The sequence below is a fragment of the Gopherus evgoodei genome, chromosome 3 (assembly GCF_007399415.2).
Source record: "Gopherus evgoodei ecotype Sinaloan lineage chromosome 3, rGopEvg1_v1.p, whole genome shotgun sequence".
In the NCBI taxonomy this organism is placed as follows: domain Eukaryota; kingdom Metazoa; phylum Chordata; order Testudines; family Testudinidae; genus Gopherus; species Gopherus evgoodei.
Genome location: NC_044324.1, coordinates 60593459 through 60609143, shown reverse-complemented (window position 1 = coordinate 60609143; position 15685 = coordinate 60593459). Strand labels below are relative to the sequence as shown.

At 40.7% G+C, this 15685-nt stretch overlaps 1 protein-coding gene across 1 annotated transcript in view; it reads left to right on the top strand.

Moving 5' to 3' along the window:
• EYS (eyes shut homolog) overlaps nt 1–15685 on the top strand; it is a 1559204-nt gene that overhangs the window by 856604 nt on the left and 686915 nt on the right. The window contains 1 exon segment of the mRNA XM_030558318.1: nt 8325–8449. Coding sequence (XP_030414178.1) covers nt 8325–8449 — 125 coding nt within the window.

The window sequence follows — 15685 nt, the reverse complement described above, 5'->3', positions numbered from 1 at the left end:
CTAAAAGCATTATTTTTTATTAAATATTAAATCAGTATACAGTATTTCAATCAGTCCTGGCATGATGAAATTCTTCACCTATAGATGACGCTTTCATTAAAATCTCCCAACATAAACATCATCCCAGTGATGAGCCACTGAAAGAATTATATTTCCTTTATGAAGTGCAAAGCTCTTAAGACCTGAGTTGCTCATAAAAAATATTTTCAAAAAGGATTTGAGCTAACTGTGCAAATCATCTAAAATTAGTTTATCACTGGAGCTGAATTTTATAATTCTACTTATACTTGCTAATTATAAAATTTAATATTACAAAAAGTGATCACATCATAATGTACAGTTTGTTTAAGTGGGCTGGGGTTAGAACAGTTAAATCAGCATTTTTGTAAGCCCCATCGAAGACACTGAAAATCTAGAGAGAAATAAAGTATCAGAATATAAACAATACCAAAATCATTTCTTAAATTCAAATATACACACTAATGTATTAGTTATGAGTTGTTTTTCTTTTCCAGAGAATTACAGAGAGAATTACTCTTCTGCTTTTGGCCAATGTGAAGGTTCTGGGTCTAATTCTCTTTTTGACATTATGGCCAGGACTAAATGCAATCTTTATTTAAGATTGGATACATGACGTATATCATGAATATACTCCATGCTTACAAGAGGATGAATATGTTAATCTGACAGTCTTTTTTCCCCCATCTCTAATGTCTATATTACTAAAATGTCACAAATTTACTATTTGCTGTTTTGGGCTTACTCTATAGCATAATTTAGAGCAATCACTGTGAAAAAAGCCAACATTTCCCAACAAATGCAACACAGGACAATTATTTTCTTTTCTAGCTGTAAGGGAAAATTGTGGCATGTTACATACTACAGTGTAGAAATCCTGGATTTTTAAATGCAACCACAGTAAATCAGTTTTGAAACAGGATTTGTACAACCTTAAATTTGGGCTAATTTTGCCTTAGATAAGGAAGTTGCATCAGTATTTGCGGTACGTTCTGTAATTCTTTCGGAGAATACCAAAAAAGGTAAATTTACCTGTTTAGCAAAAACAATTTATAAGTATGACCACTGTCTAATACAGATTTGCATTATCGCGGAAATTTTGTAAACAAGTTTTGAAACTTAGCACACTGTTTAGGTCTAATACAAAAACATGATACCAAATGCATTGTACCAGACTTTTAAAATAAAAAAAGTGTCTTGGTTACAGCTCTTTTCATGCTAATATGGCTAAATATCTGAAGGTCTTCCATATTAACAAGGGATTATGTTTCCTATCAGCCTCCTCCTCACTGCACTTCTCCTTCCCCTGACCTGGTATGTGGAAAAGTTCTGAACCAGAAAGTGTCTGGGGTCTGTTTGGGAGTGGGAACCACATGGCAGTAGGAAGCTACAGACAAACCCTAGGAACTGTAGATAAAGCCTCATCTGGAAGGAGCTGTGAGTGCCAGACATGACAGCTGGGTGCAAGTCTGGGTGGGACTTATTGGAGAGAAGCAGTGACTGGGCAGGAAACCAGTGCAAAGGGACCTATGTCTATTAGGGATGGTCTAGACAGTATTTGGTCCTGCCATGAGGGCAGGGGACTGGACTCGATGACCTCTGGAGGTCCCTTCCAGTCCGAGAGTCTATGAGTCTAATGAGAGAGAGAGAGAGAGAATGACTGAGCCTGACTTGAATACCCACAAATGTTTTTTTTGTTTGAATAGAGACTGGGCTGGAGAGGGCACCCAGGCATTAAGCCTGAAGAGCCCTGACTCTCAGTTGGACTGTTCCAGGGACCCAAACGAGAACTGCTGTTGCTGATTTTGAACTGTAACTGCTTCAGCCTCTGTACCTACAGTATTTGAAACATTTCCCCTTTCCTGCTAGCCCTCGTAAAAATCTTTCCCCTTGCCAAGTGTCTTGAGTGGTTATTGAGACCAACTAGGGCTAGTGTCTACAAGGCCTAGCTGCTGAAGCACCTATGGTACTCTGAGATGCAGTACAGCGGGCATGCTACTGTCACCCTATGGGGTTGGAGTACAGAATAGTACCAATAATTACAATAACTTTATTAGCATTCTCAGGAAATGTGCATTTTATTCCAACTTGCAAGATGGTTATCTTAGGAAAGCTTCTAATAATAAAGGTGCACTGTTTCTTATGATTTGTAAACACTCAGAGCAAATGTATTTAATCCTAGCTGTTTTGCAACTGACCAGAGTCATTTTGTAGTGCAGCTCCCACTCTGTGATTATTGGACTGTATTCATACATAGTTATGCTATCTAATCACAAGAAAATTGAACACTATAACATTAATAAGAAAATTTCCAACAAGACTTTTTTTGGCATTAAATAGCTTTTAAATTAAATGATTGTCTAATTTAACAACAAAAGAAAAGAAAATGGTTTTCTGTGCACACTGATTTCTGTGGGATTTGATTTTCAGGGCGTCTGAGTGCTTTCATGGGTATATATAATTTTTTTTCCATCTCAGTAGGGTGAATGAGGGCAAATTGTATTTGCTTCTTATATGTTTTCCACTTTTATTCCACATCATAATGTGGCTGACATGCTTTTAAAAGTGTAAAATGTACAGGTTTATCAAAGATTCTTCTTCCTCCAGCATTAGGCACTCCTGTGTACAAATTATAGCTGTAAAATTGTGTTCATAGAACCATATTTAGGCACCTGAATAAGTTACTTGATTTTCAGAGATGCTGAGGACCATTAATTTTAATGAGAATGGCATAGCAGATTTTGCTAGTCCTAAGAGACCAAAAGTTCATTTATTGTTAATCATTTGTGATCTTTCATTCATTTTACAGACTATTAATCCAAGAACTGGTAAATCACATATCAGTACTGTGATGGGTTGGATCACAGAAACCCCCCTGGGAGCTGCCAACCCATGTGTCTAGGCAAATTCTATCTCTGTTTTCCCTGCCAGCTCAGGACTTCAGCACCCTGTCTTGCTGAGCCAGACATTCTTATCTACTTCAGCAAAGATCCAGAATCTGAAGTACCTGCCACAAAGCTGCAGGTTTACCCAAAAACAGCTCACAGAAGTGGGCTTGTCTTTAGCACCCAGATGGGGTCTAAACCCAATGGGGTCTGAACCCAAATAAATCCGTTATGCAGGGTAAACTCATAAATTGTTCGCCCTCTATAACACTGATAGAGAGATATGCACATTTGTTTGCCCCCCCCAGGTATTAATACGTACTCTGAGTTAATTAATAAGTAAAAAGTGATTTTATTAAATACAAAAAGTAGGATCTAAGTGTTTCCAAGTAGTAACAGACAGAACAAAGTAAGTTACCAAGCAAATTAAAATAAAATGCATAAATCTATGTCTAATCAAACTATATACAGATAGGATCCTCACCAGTTCCAGAATGCTTCCTTTTACAGGCTAATCTCCTTTTAGTCTGGGTCGAGCAATTACTCACACCTCCTGTAGTTACTGTCCTTTGTTCCAGTTTCCTTTAAGTATCCTGGGGGGGTGGAGAGGCTCCTTCTTTAGCCAGCTGAAGACCAAATGGAGGGGTCTCCCAGTGGTTTAAATAGACTCTCTCTTGTGGATAGAAGGCTCCTCCTCACCCTGTGTAGAATCCAGTCACATAATGGAGATTTGAAATCACATGGGCAAGTCACATGCCCATGCATGACTCAGGACTTGCAGGCAGCAGTCATTACCAACATGCTACCTTAAATGTCCTCAGGTAGACTTCTTATGTGGATTGGAGTCTTCCAAGCTCTTTTGTCTGTTAAATGTTTCTTTACTGAGCACATTCCTTTCCCAAGAAGTGACCAAATGTTCTTAGGCTACTTAGAAATCAAGCAATTATACAACCAATGTTCATAACTTTGAACACACAAATGGTGCCTGCATACAACTAGGATGAACATAACTAGTAGATCATAACCTTCACATAGATATGTTACATGGCATATGCAGCAAAACTCTATTCCAGTTATATCATACATACATTTATAAGCACCCCTACCCCATAAAGCCTTATGGGGTACATTGTCACAAGTACTTCCCAATCAGTGATGGTTTAGACATGAGGGCTTTACAAAAACAGAAGTTTGCCTAGTCTCAGGTTTCTATGTGAACCTGAAACTTATCAAGATTCACACATTGATATATGCAGTGTTGTTCTAGCCATTTAGGTCCCAGGATATCAGAGAGGCAACAATTACTCCTTTGGTGCTGGCAGACCAGGTGCCACCTCATGCCAAAGCCTGAGGTCAATTCACTTGTGTATTAGTATAGATCAAAATAATTGTTAAATGTATAAGAGTGTATTTGGAGTTTCAACTTCATGAAAATTAATGAGATGTTACATGCATTGTTGTCACTTATCCGTATCCTGTTAAAAAATAATAGCAAACATTTACATGTGTTTACTTCTGTAACTAAATAACCCATCAAAGGAGAAAGAAGTGGTAATTTCTAAACAGGTGGTCATTGTGTGTGATGTTAGGAGGTCAAAGACTCTCAATGCATTCCTCACTCGCTGTCAGCAAAGGAAAAACTCACATGAGTAGAGACACTATCAGCTTATTTTCTGTCAAAAGAAGCTACAGGAATGGACTGAAGGAAAGATCCTTCATCTCTGTACTGTTTGGATTCTAACAGGGCAGAATAATTGAATGAGAAGATGAAGATCCCCAGAGTTATTCTGGGTAGCCCTGTCAGATTACCACATCTCTGCTACCATTCCGAATTATAGACTGTGACTCACCTGTACATATATTTTACCTGCTTTAACCTCTCAATAACCCTTACTTCCTTTTTATAGCTAATAAACCTTAACTTAATTTATTATAGAATTGGCTCCCAGCATTGTCCTTGACGTAAGATCTAGAATACCACTTGATCTGGGGTAAGTGACTGGTCACTTGGGACTGGAAGCAACTGAAATGTGATGTGATCTTTGGTATAAGTGACCATTGTCTGGGCAGCAAGGTAGACTGGAGCATCTAAGGGGACTGTCTGTGACTCCATGGTACGACTGGTATTGTGATCCAGGAATCCATGTGTGGTTCTGGCTTGGTGAAATCTAATTTAGAAACACCACCAGTTTGGAGTGTCTGCCCTGTTTCTGACAGTCTGCCTTGAGGTAGGCACTCACAGTTGTGAGTCACTGCAGATAGTGTGACAGGTCCTACCTCACTCACCTTGTCTCTTCTTGGACCTAGGTGAGCCTGTGTCCAAGCTAGCAACCATCCCCAACTCCCTTCCACATAGCTCCTGTACCTAAGGGGAAGCAAGAATGGGAGAGCAGTGCTTTTGGGTCTTTGAACAACCATTAAACTGTTCTTTCTCCACTGGTGCCTTTTGCAATCCTTCTCTCTCCCGCCCTTTCTCCCTACCTCACATGCCCAGGGACTATTGCTACCAAAGTGCTACTCAAGAAATGCCCAGACACAGGGGCACAGTGACTGCTCCTTAAAATTTTTCCTATAGCTTCTGCTGTTACGTGCATGACAATGGTTTTCAATAAAATCACTGATTTACTGCAATATGTTGCTCAGGGACCATGTCAGGGTGGAGGGTGGGATGGTATGGGATGGGAGCCAGCTTTAAGTATGTATCACTAGAGCAAGATGGAATATTTCCAGGGGTGGGGGCAGGAAGGGAGATGTCCATTGTCAAAACATACAAACCTTGTGTTCTGCTTTCTGCAGCAACTCTGGGTCCTCCTCAGTGTTGACTTCCTTCCAGTGTTGACCAGGTCCGCTGAGTAGAGGTGCAGAATCTTATGCCCCTCTTTCCGTGGGTCTCCCCGGGCTTCCTTAGTGCCCTGCCCCTCATCAGCATCCAATCATATTATGAGGCCAGTGGGGTTGAGGAGGAACTCATGAGTCACTTCAGGCTATGTATTTACAGGCTGGGAGAGCACCCAGTCCAGTTCATCGTAGCATGGGACTGTGCGAGGCATCCCAGAGTGACTGTTTTGAGTACGTCGCACTCTGGTATGGGACCTCAGGAGCTTCATGTGCTCCTGGCACTGGGACAGAGTCTCATGAATGCCAGCCTCCTTCAGCCTCTGTGAAATCTCCCAGTAGAGCTGTATGTTCCTGCCAGTCTGGGCAAAGTTATGGAGGATGATGAACTTTGACCACACATTGATGAGCACCTGCATGTGCTCAGAGATGAGATGGCAGCTCTTAGAACATGATCCCTGCATTCCCAATGAACTGTTCGGAACTGCTGAGCACATGTCCTCTGGCAGGGGACCTTTATACGTTTGGGTAAGGTTCAGACAGCAAACTGTTCAGTGCATTATGGGAGTGGCCCTGGAGGACTATTGATACTCATGACCTCGTATATATGCCTTGCCCCCATCCATACTGCATTGCAGAAGGGTACAAGGCTATGCCACAGTAGAGGTGTATATATACCCACACTCCTCATGCGTACTATGTTACTCTCTGTGTGCTCTCCTTCAGGAACATGCTTCAAGGCTTCATATGGAGACAGTTGGGGGTTATGGCACAACAATTCATATGTAACTTTGTACAGTTGCAAGTGTGGATATAGCCTTAGTTATCTAGGGGAGCAGTAGGTTGGTGGCCTATAACCTCCTCTTACAGCTATTTAAGAGTGGCCAGGTGGCCTGCTTCTTCCATCTATCTTTGCTCCGGATATTTAGAAAATCCACAGTTATTTTTAGATAAGGTAATTTAGAAGGGATATATATTCTCATGCTTCAGGGCATAAGCCAGCCACTAACCAAAGATTGTTAGGAAAAATTTTCTTTTCTCACTTTATTTTAGATATGCCTATTTTGGGTTTTATTTCACTTCCTTGTGAAACAACTGACACTAGCCACTCTCAGAGACTGAATATTAGACTAGCTGGAATCTCAGTCTGATCTGGGTTGGTGATTCTTATGCTTTGTCTTTCTATCTAGTATTTTTGGGACAGCTGGGAAGGAAAGCTTCTGCCCACACTTCTACCTGCTCTGATTACACAAAGGACTTACTTAATAGTAGTAGTGGATTGGGCATCTTTGACATAAGAAGAAAAAAATTACAGGCAGTAGCTTGAGCAAGAAAGTTTGTTTCCCACACTGCTGCTTTTGAATGAGGAACAGAGGGGTGAAGAGGCTGCCTACTTTCTAGAAGGTGCTTCCTGAATAGGATGGAAGGACATAAGGACTTCTTGCTCACTTTCCTAGGGAATGGTCCCATAGGTTGCCTGCAAAGACTTTGGTAGAAGTTGCTGTGGGCCATTACCTGCATCTGAATCATCTAACAATAAGTAAGGAGCTTGGGCCTACTCTTAGGAGTGGCGTTTTGAGAGAAGTGGGGTCCTGTGAGTGAATAAAAGTTCTGTCATGTGTGTGTGTGCAGATGCATATGTGTGCACATGCCCAAAGGATGAGAGAGCCACAGGCAATCTCACCAGTGAAATACATCTGTTTCATTAGGAAAATAAGAAATCTGTCTAGGTTAGGTTCATATTTGCTTTAGGTTTCAGATTTAGGTTGACCTGAATTCCAAAAACATATAAGCATGATGCATATCCAGATGAGCCAAACATGCAAACTGAAAAAGGCAATTTTCACACCCTCTTTTTGCTAGTTTGAAAAAAAATATCTGCCCGAATATGTCTTCGGTAGAATGCAGTGGACCACAGCCAAATACCATGAGTAGCTGAGAATTCATGATTTTCAAGCTATTGTTGAAATTATTAGGGACTATCTTGGTGTTGGTAAAGGATCATACAATCAGGTTTGATTTAAACAAAAGTCAAATCCAGAAAACCTACTGAAACATACTGGAAATTTTTTTGAGACACAGCTATTATTAGATACACCTGACAACAACAGTCAAATCATGGTTACTAGTCCTTAGTCTTTTTGCTCTAGTTATCTCTAGTGGAGATACATTTCACCATAGATAACGTCTAGACTTATTACTTGGCTAAATAAACCATACTTTAGTAGAAGGAGCTCTTCTCAAGAGCATATTAAGAAGAGGATTTTTTTCAAGTATTTGTTTACCCACCTTTTTAAAGCCAATAAACTGAAAGCAAAGCCCATTAGATTTACTTTTGAACTAACTTGAGTTTAGATAACAATTTGAAGAGGTATTGAGATATCAGGAAACCACAAGAAGATCACTACCGATTTAATGGTGAAATCTTAAGGTACAACAGAAACTAGTCAAAAGAAAAATTTCATATGTGCACTTGTGCCCTGCCAGTGTAAATGTCAATACATTATATGAATTATTTCTACAGAGAATATAATACATATAATGGAACAGGTGCAGTATATCACTATGGAATGTTGTTTGTTTCAGGTGTCACCCTGGATTTTCTGGTCAGTTTTGTGAAATAGAAGTTAATGAGTGTGGTTCATCACCTTGTCTACATGGTTCAACCTGTGAAGATCATATCAATGGATACACTTGCAAATGTCAACATGGTAATTACTGACAGATTATTCTCAAGCAGAACATTTTAAATTCATAGTTACTATTATATGAGGAAGTTGTTTTTGTTTGTAACCTGGGTAAAAATATACAGTTCAAAAGTTAAAATTTGCCTTTTATCTGATGTATGTAAAGACAAGATCATTATAAGAAACCTTCCCTCTTGTTAGAACATGCATTGCCAGATGCACTTGAAAAAAATGAATGAAGGCTAAGGATAGAATTAACTACTCTAATTAACATATTAAAAGGGCTTCAAATTAAAATTAAGTATTTTATTAAGACAGTTTGAAACATTGGCTAAACCTAGATCTATGGGTTTTCATAGATTCCAAGGAGGGACGGGACCAGCATGATCATCTAGTCTGACTGCCTCTATAATCCAAGCCATAAAACTTCCTAGAAATAATCCCTCTTTGAACTAGAATATATTTAAAAAAATATATATAATCATGATTTTAAAATTGCCAATGATGGAGAATCCACCACAACCCTTTGGTAATTTTTCCAATGGTTAATTACCCTAGATAATTAAAAAAATACACCTTATTTCCAGTCTGGATATGTCTATCTTCAACTTCCAACCTGAACCTTCTTATTAGTCTGCTAGATTGAAAAGCCCATTCACAAATATTTGTTCCCTGTGTAGGTATCTATAGGTCTTGATTAAGTCTATGATCTTGATTACTGTAATTAAACTCTAAATCAATTAAGTACTGTGTTAGGACAAATTTTTAAAAGTTATTTTAACTGGATAAAAAAATTAATTGTGATAAATTGTTCAACACGTTTTTGACTAAAGGCATATGTGGTGATGATGTTTCTGAAAACTATAAATGGGGCTGACAGATGAGACAGAAACTTCTCAAACTGGCAGTTACTAACAGTTGTACATCTGGATCAGGTTTAACTATCAGCCTTTATGGGTCAGTGGAGGAATATCAGTTTTGTAGAACTATATAAAGCAAGGTCACAAAACACCTCCATTGTGTCATCTACTAGGGCCTGTATGTTTCAGGACTAACTGCTGTATGTCATTTGTATTGATAAGTTATATGTTGTTTAATATCAGCAGTGTCTTGGCCACTTCAGTTAGTACCCGATGCCACAACTCAGTTGCTCTTATATATTAAAATGTGTGCCTCATATTCTTTCAAAACCTTTCCTTCTTCTGTTTCAAGCCATGCTCCAAGACTGATTAACTTCCTTCGTTCCTTTATATTGCCTGATATATGTTTTCATTGTATACCACACAAATACACTGCTTTAGCAGGAGAAATTGAAGCTGCAGTTAGTAGCCAAATCTTTTAGATCCTGGCCAGCATGGACTGTCAAGCAATCTCAGCTATCTTAACCATGATCAAGAAACTTTGGATATTGGCCTATCCCTGAAAATCCTTTGACGGTCTCTCACCTCCTAAACACATTTTTTAGTCCTTAGCCTCCAAATATAATCTGAATGTAATCTGCCTTCAGGAGACATGTCAGATCTTTTCTGCTAACCACTTTTGACATCAAAGGTTATAATTTGTGAGTTAATGTTTGCATAGTAAATATGGTCACGCGACCTACATTAGAGCAGATTTTGCTGATATGGAACCACTTCCACTTAATTCATACCTCTGTAATGTTGTTAGAGTCGGTCATTTTGGAGTGGCAAATGGCCTAACCAAGACTGGCCTACCCCAAATATTCTTATTGAGCTCCCACACCCTGCCACCTCACTATCTGGGAATATAGAGAGTCAGGTCAAAATGGACCTTTTGGACTGGATCTCTCACCAGGACTTTCTCCTCATCCATCATCTAAAACAACAGGGTAGTTTTCATTCTGCCAGATGGAAACAAGATTCACCTGACTTCACCTGGACCACCTGTACTGGCAAACACCCACTTCAACCTGTAAGTATTATATCAAAAAACTTCCCACATAGTCAACACCATCCAATTCTTACCAAAGTTGGAATAACCATACTTATTGTAAGCACCAATAAAAACACTTGCTGGAACTATCAGAAAGCAAACTGGCTAAGCTTTACGCAATTCACTGACTGCTACATTTCTTGTACTCCACACATTTCTACTGAAGAATCTTCAATGCAGTTCATAAAAGCCATTCACAAATCTGCCACCATGTCAGTTCCAAGAAGTTAGTAGAAGATCTACATTTTCTCCTCATATGAGGAATGTGCAGGGGTTGTTCCTGGGGCCAGTTTTGTTCAATATCTTTATTAATGATCTGGATGATGGGATAGATTGCACCCTCAGCAAATTCACAGATGACATTAAGCTGGGGAGAGAAATAGATGTGGTAGAAGATAGGGATAGGGTCCAGAGTGACCTAGACAAATTGGAGGATTGGGCCAAAAGAAATCTGATGAAGTTCAACAAGGACAAGTGCAGAGTCCTGCACTTAGAACGGAAGAATCTCATGCACTGCTACAGGCTGGGGACTGACTGGCTAAGCAGCAGTTCTGCAGAAGGACATGGGGATTACAATGGATGAGAAGCTGGATATGAGTCAGCAGTGTGCCCTGGATGCCAAGAAGGCTAACAGCCTATTGGGCTGCATTAGTAGGAGCATTGCCAGCAGATCAAGGGGGATTCCAAAGAGGTTGGAGCTAGGCTGTTCTCAGTGGTGGCAGATAGTGGCAGATGAGTGATGGTCTCATGTTGCAGTGGGGAAGGTCTAGGTTGGATATTAGGGAACACTATTTCACTAAACAGGTGGTGAAGCACTGGAGAGCCACCAGTTCCAAGCTCCATGTTGGTAAATAAACAAACAGTTCCTGGAGGTCCCAGAACAATGGTCTGTCTCAGAGCTTAGTTCTAGAACCAACACTTTTCAATTTTTTTCACCAATGACCTTCCCTTCAGCACTACCAGGCATTTTATTTACACAGTTGACATCTCTTTGGCAGTACAAGATGAGGATTTTGGTCACCTAGAAGTTCTAAATGCTGATACGAAAAAGATCATACAGTATTGTAAAAGATGAAGATGTAAATGTAGGACCAAAAATACAGTTTCCAGCTGCTTCTCTCTATAATACACGGAGGACAACACACATCTTAATATCTTCCTGAATGGACACGGGCTGGACCATGACCCAAAGCCTGTGTACCTAGATGTTACATTGGACTATACCTTGATTTTCAAGGAACATCTTACCAAGAGCTCACTGATAAGGACAAAATAGCTACTTAATCAGCAAACTAGCTGATTCTGCCTGTGGAGCCAATGTGCAGATACTAAGAAATTCTGGGTTTTCTTGGTGCTATTCTGAAGAAGAATATTGCTTCCCAGTGTGGCTCAGCTCTTTTTACACAGGACTAGTAGATGGTCTTCTGTATGAAAGCTTGTGTATAACAACAGTTATCATGAGACCAACCTACAGGGCCTGGCTGCTGGTCCCATCCAACATCACCCCTCCTGACATCAGGCAACAAGTCACCTTGAAGAATCTGCTCCTTACAGTATCAGACATCTACCCCTATTTAAAGATGTGTTTAATCCACTGAGCCACTGTCTCGGTTCAAGACATCCTGTTTGGACAATTCCCCTAAGGAACCTTGATATTACCTCCAGATGGCATATTAGGTGTCAAGGACAAGCTTCGTACATTGGCAATGCCTGTCTTGTGACAGATCCAACAGCTCAGGCACCTGGTTTTGACCTTCCATGCCATCTTTAGGTGAAGATCATTCACTTCAGATATTCTGCTAATGACTATAACAAGTTCCATATATCATCTTATTCAAATGGCAGCATCTACAAATATTGCATTCTGTCATCTCTTGCTCATTAAGAACCAGTTAGCTATAGGAACAATGTACTTCGGGGTGCAGTGCATTCTTCACCACTTGAAGTCTTTAAGTAAAGACTGGATATCTTTCTAAAAGATACACAATAGCTCAAACAGAAGTTATGGACTTGGGACAGGAATCACTGGGTGAAATTATATGTTTAGCAGGAGGTAAGACTAGTTGATCAAAGTCTTTTTTTAAAAAATGTTAGGAATTAAAATAGAAGGAACAATATGTGCAGCAGATATTTAGCAATGAGTGGAGTATCTGTATAGTTCCTCTTTGAGTGCTAGTCCCTATAGTTCTACAGTTGGTGTGCAGATGTCAGAGAATATTCTAATCAACAGTATCCACTGAGGTGGCATATAAGGTCTTCTGCTCCATTTTCACTTTTGTAGTTGCCAGAGGTGCTGGAGGCTGAATAACAGACACACAAAATATCTTGTCTGCCTTGATGAGGGGCATGTTTGGAGTGCTACAAAATCTGTAGGTCCTCCTTGAAGCAGACCCTGCACTGAAGGAAGGTGCATCTCAGGGCTCTCCTCATGGATCAGGGGATGAGGCTGGTCTCTGACCACATGCCTGGATCCTTGGGAGACTGGAGGCTGTCAAAATCTGTCCTGGCTTTAATCTTGAAAGATTATTCAAGCCCATAGCTTCCTTGTCTGAGAAGCACAGAGACAAATCAGACTTGGACCGCAAATCTTCAGAGGAGAAGTGGTGAAGATCTCCCTCCCTGGATCCAACTTTTGGGGCTACATAAGACCACCAGTCTGTCAGACATTAAAGGTCAGTCAGAACTTTATACAAGTTCTCTGAGCACCATAAATTGACCAGGACAAGGAAGGAAAGTACCTCAACCTGCCAGAAATCCTACTCCACATCAAACCTTGAGATGCAGATCTTGAACTACAAGGCCAGTGGTTTTGAACCTGTGGTTTGCAGATCCCTGTGGGGTCCACAGACAGTGTCCAAGATTTCCAAAGGAGTCTTCACATCCATTCAAAATTTTTTAGGGGTCTGCAAATCAAAAAAGTTGAAAACCACTGAACCCGGCAGTCTTGGCAAAATATGACTCCATCAACTGGTTTGCTATACAACAGTTTACTGAGAAGCTGCTTCAGGATTGCAATAATGATTTCCAGATTTTCCCAGCAGAAGGTCATATGATGGCCAGTGTCAATAATCTAGTCCCAGATTTGGATCTTAGCGTCCAAAATATGGGGGTTAGCATGAAAACCTCCAAGCTTAGTTACCAGCTTGGACCTGGTACTGCTGCCACCACCCAAAAAATTAGAGTGTTTTGGGGCACTCTGGTCCCCCCAAAAACCTTCCCTGGGGATCCCAAGACCCAAATCCCTTGAGTCTCACAACAAAGGGAAATAATCCTTTTTCCCTTCCCCCCTCCAGGTGCTCCTGGAGAGCTACACAGAAGCAACCTCTGTGAATCTAAGCAGAGGGACTTCACCCTCCCTCTTCACCCAGAGGGAATGCAAAGTCAGGCTAGTAAATCTAACACACACAGATCTCCCTCTGACTTCTTCCTCCCACCAATTCCCTGGTGAGCTGCAGACCCAATTCCCTGGAGTTCCTCACTAAAGAAAAACTCCAACAGGTCTTAAAAGAAAGCTTTATATAAAAAGGAAAGAAAAATACATACAAATGGTCTCTCTGTATTAAGGTGACAAATACAGGGTCAATTGCTTAAAAGAAATATGAATAAACAGCCTTATTCAAAAAGAATACAATTTAAAGCACTCCAGCAACTATAGACATGTAAATACAAAACAACAAACCAACTTTGTACTCACAACTTGGAAACATAAGATTAGAAAGCAGGAAATAGAAAAATCCTCCTCATAGCTGAGAGAGATTCAGGCAGACGACAAAGAACTCAGACACAAACTTCCCTCCACCCAGAGTTGAAAAAATCCTGTTTCCTGATTGGTCCTTTGGTCAGGTGCTTCAGGTGAAAGAGACATTAACCCTTAGCTATCTGTTTATGACAGCCAGAACCAAGCTACAGGTGGCCTTGAATGAAACATACTGCCTCTAGGATGATGGCAACATCAGGCACTCTTGCTGACTGGCTTTAGCAGGCAAATCTAAAGAATTATGAACAAACAACTATTCAGAGCCTGCCATATGAGGGCTGCTTGCTCTTTCATGTGAAGTCTGACAAGGCCATGAGATCTCTCCAAGATGCTAGGGCCACCCACGGATCCTTAGGGATCATTACCCCAGCCTCCAGAATAGGGCACTTCAGAGCCCAATCCGATCAGCAACAGCCATTCATGCAGTAAAGACCATCTGAGCATCTGGGCCACAGGCAGAGACTCTCAAGAAGACAGTCCATTGCATGGGGGATCTGTGTCTTATTTACACCACTCTACTTTGGCACTGACCAGGCACAGATTTGATTCAGTGCCTGAGGACAGCATATCATTCATTTTGTGATCCTTATTCTCCTTTCCTTTCACAAGCCTCTGGCTCACTTCCTACATATCTGGTAAAGCTAAACACCTCAGACTACTGGGTTTTTGATGTAATACAGAGAGGCAAAGTCATTCAGTTCTTCTTCTCTCCCCTAGCCATCCTCCTTCCCTGTGTCTCTTCAGGGACCTTTCCCATAAGAGCCTGCTTTGACTAAAAGTTAAGTCCTTCTTGCTTTCGGCATGATAGAGTATTGCCCTTAGCACAGGGGAAGGGCTCTCTATTAAAGGTACCTTCTCATTCCCAAGAACACAGAGGGGCTTCAACAAATGTTAGATGTTAGAACCCTGATCACCTTTATTAAGAAATTCAGGTTCAAGATGGTCTTCCTTGTGTCCATCATCCCCTTCATAGACCAGAAAGACTGATATGCTGTCTCGACCTCAAGGATAAGTTCTTTCTTGTTGTGATACAACCAGTACACAAGCATTTCCTTTGGTTTTCGTTGCACAACAGTCACTACCAATACTTGGTTTTGCGTTTTGGACTCTCTGCAGCATCCTTGGTGCCTTATGCTTGAGGCAGCCTATCACAGAAGTATGAGTATTGATGTGTTCCCATACTTAGATGACTGGCTGTCAAGGGACACTAGAATCTCAGGTCTGTGACAACACTGTGTGCATTCTATAGCTGTTCACATATTTGTGCATGCTGGTAAATGAGAAGAAATCAACATGAACACCTGTGTGGTAGATAGAGTTCATCAGGACCATGTTCAACACAAGAATAGCCACTGCCTATAGAATACATGATCTCTGCTCCCATCTTCATTCCCACCTCTTGAAGTGAGTAAGATCCTTCTACAGGCTGGTGGGCTTCATGGCAGTTTGTATGTTCATTACCCCATATGTGAAGCTACACTTCCAGTAACTTCAGACATGGCTGTCTTTGGTCTATCCCCAAGAAGACATCACCTTCCTCATTCCTCCAG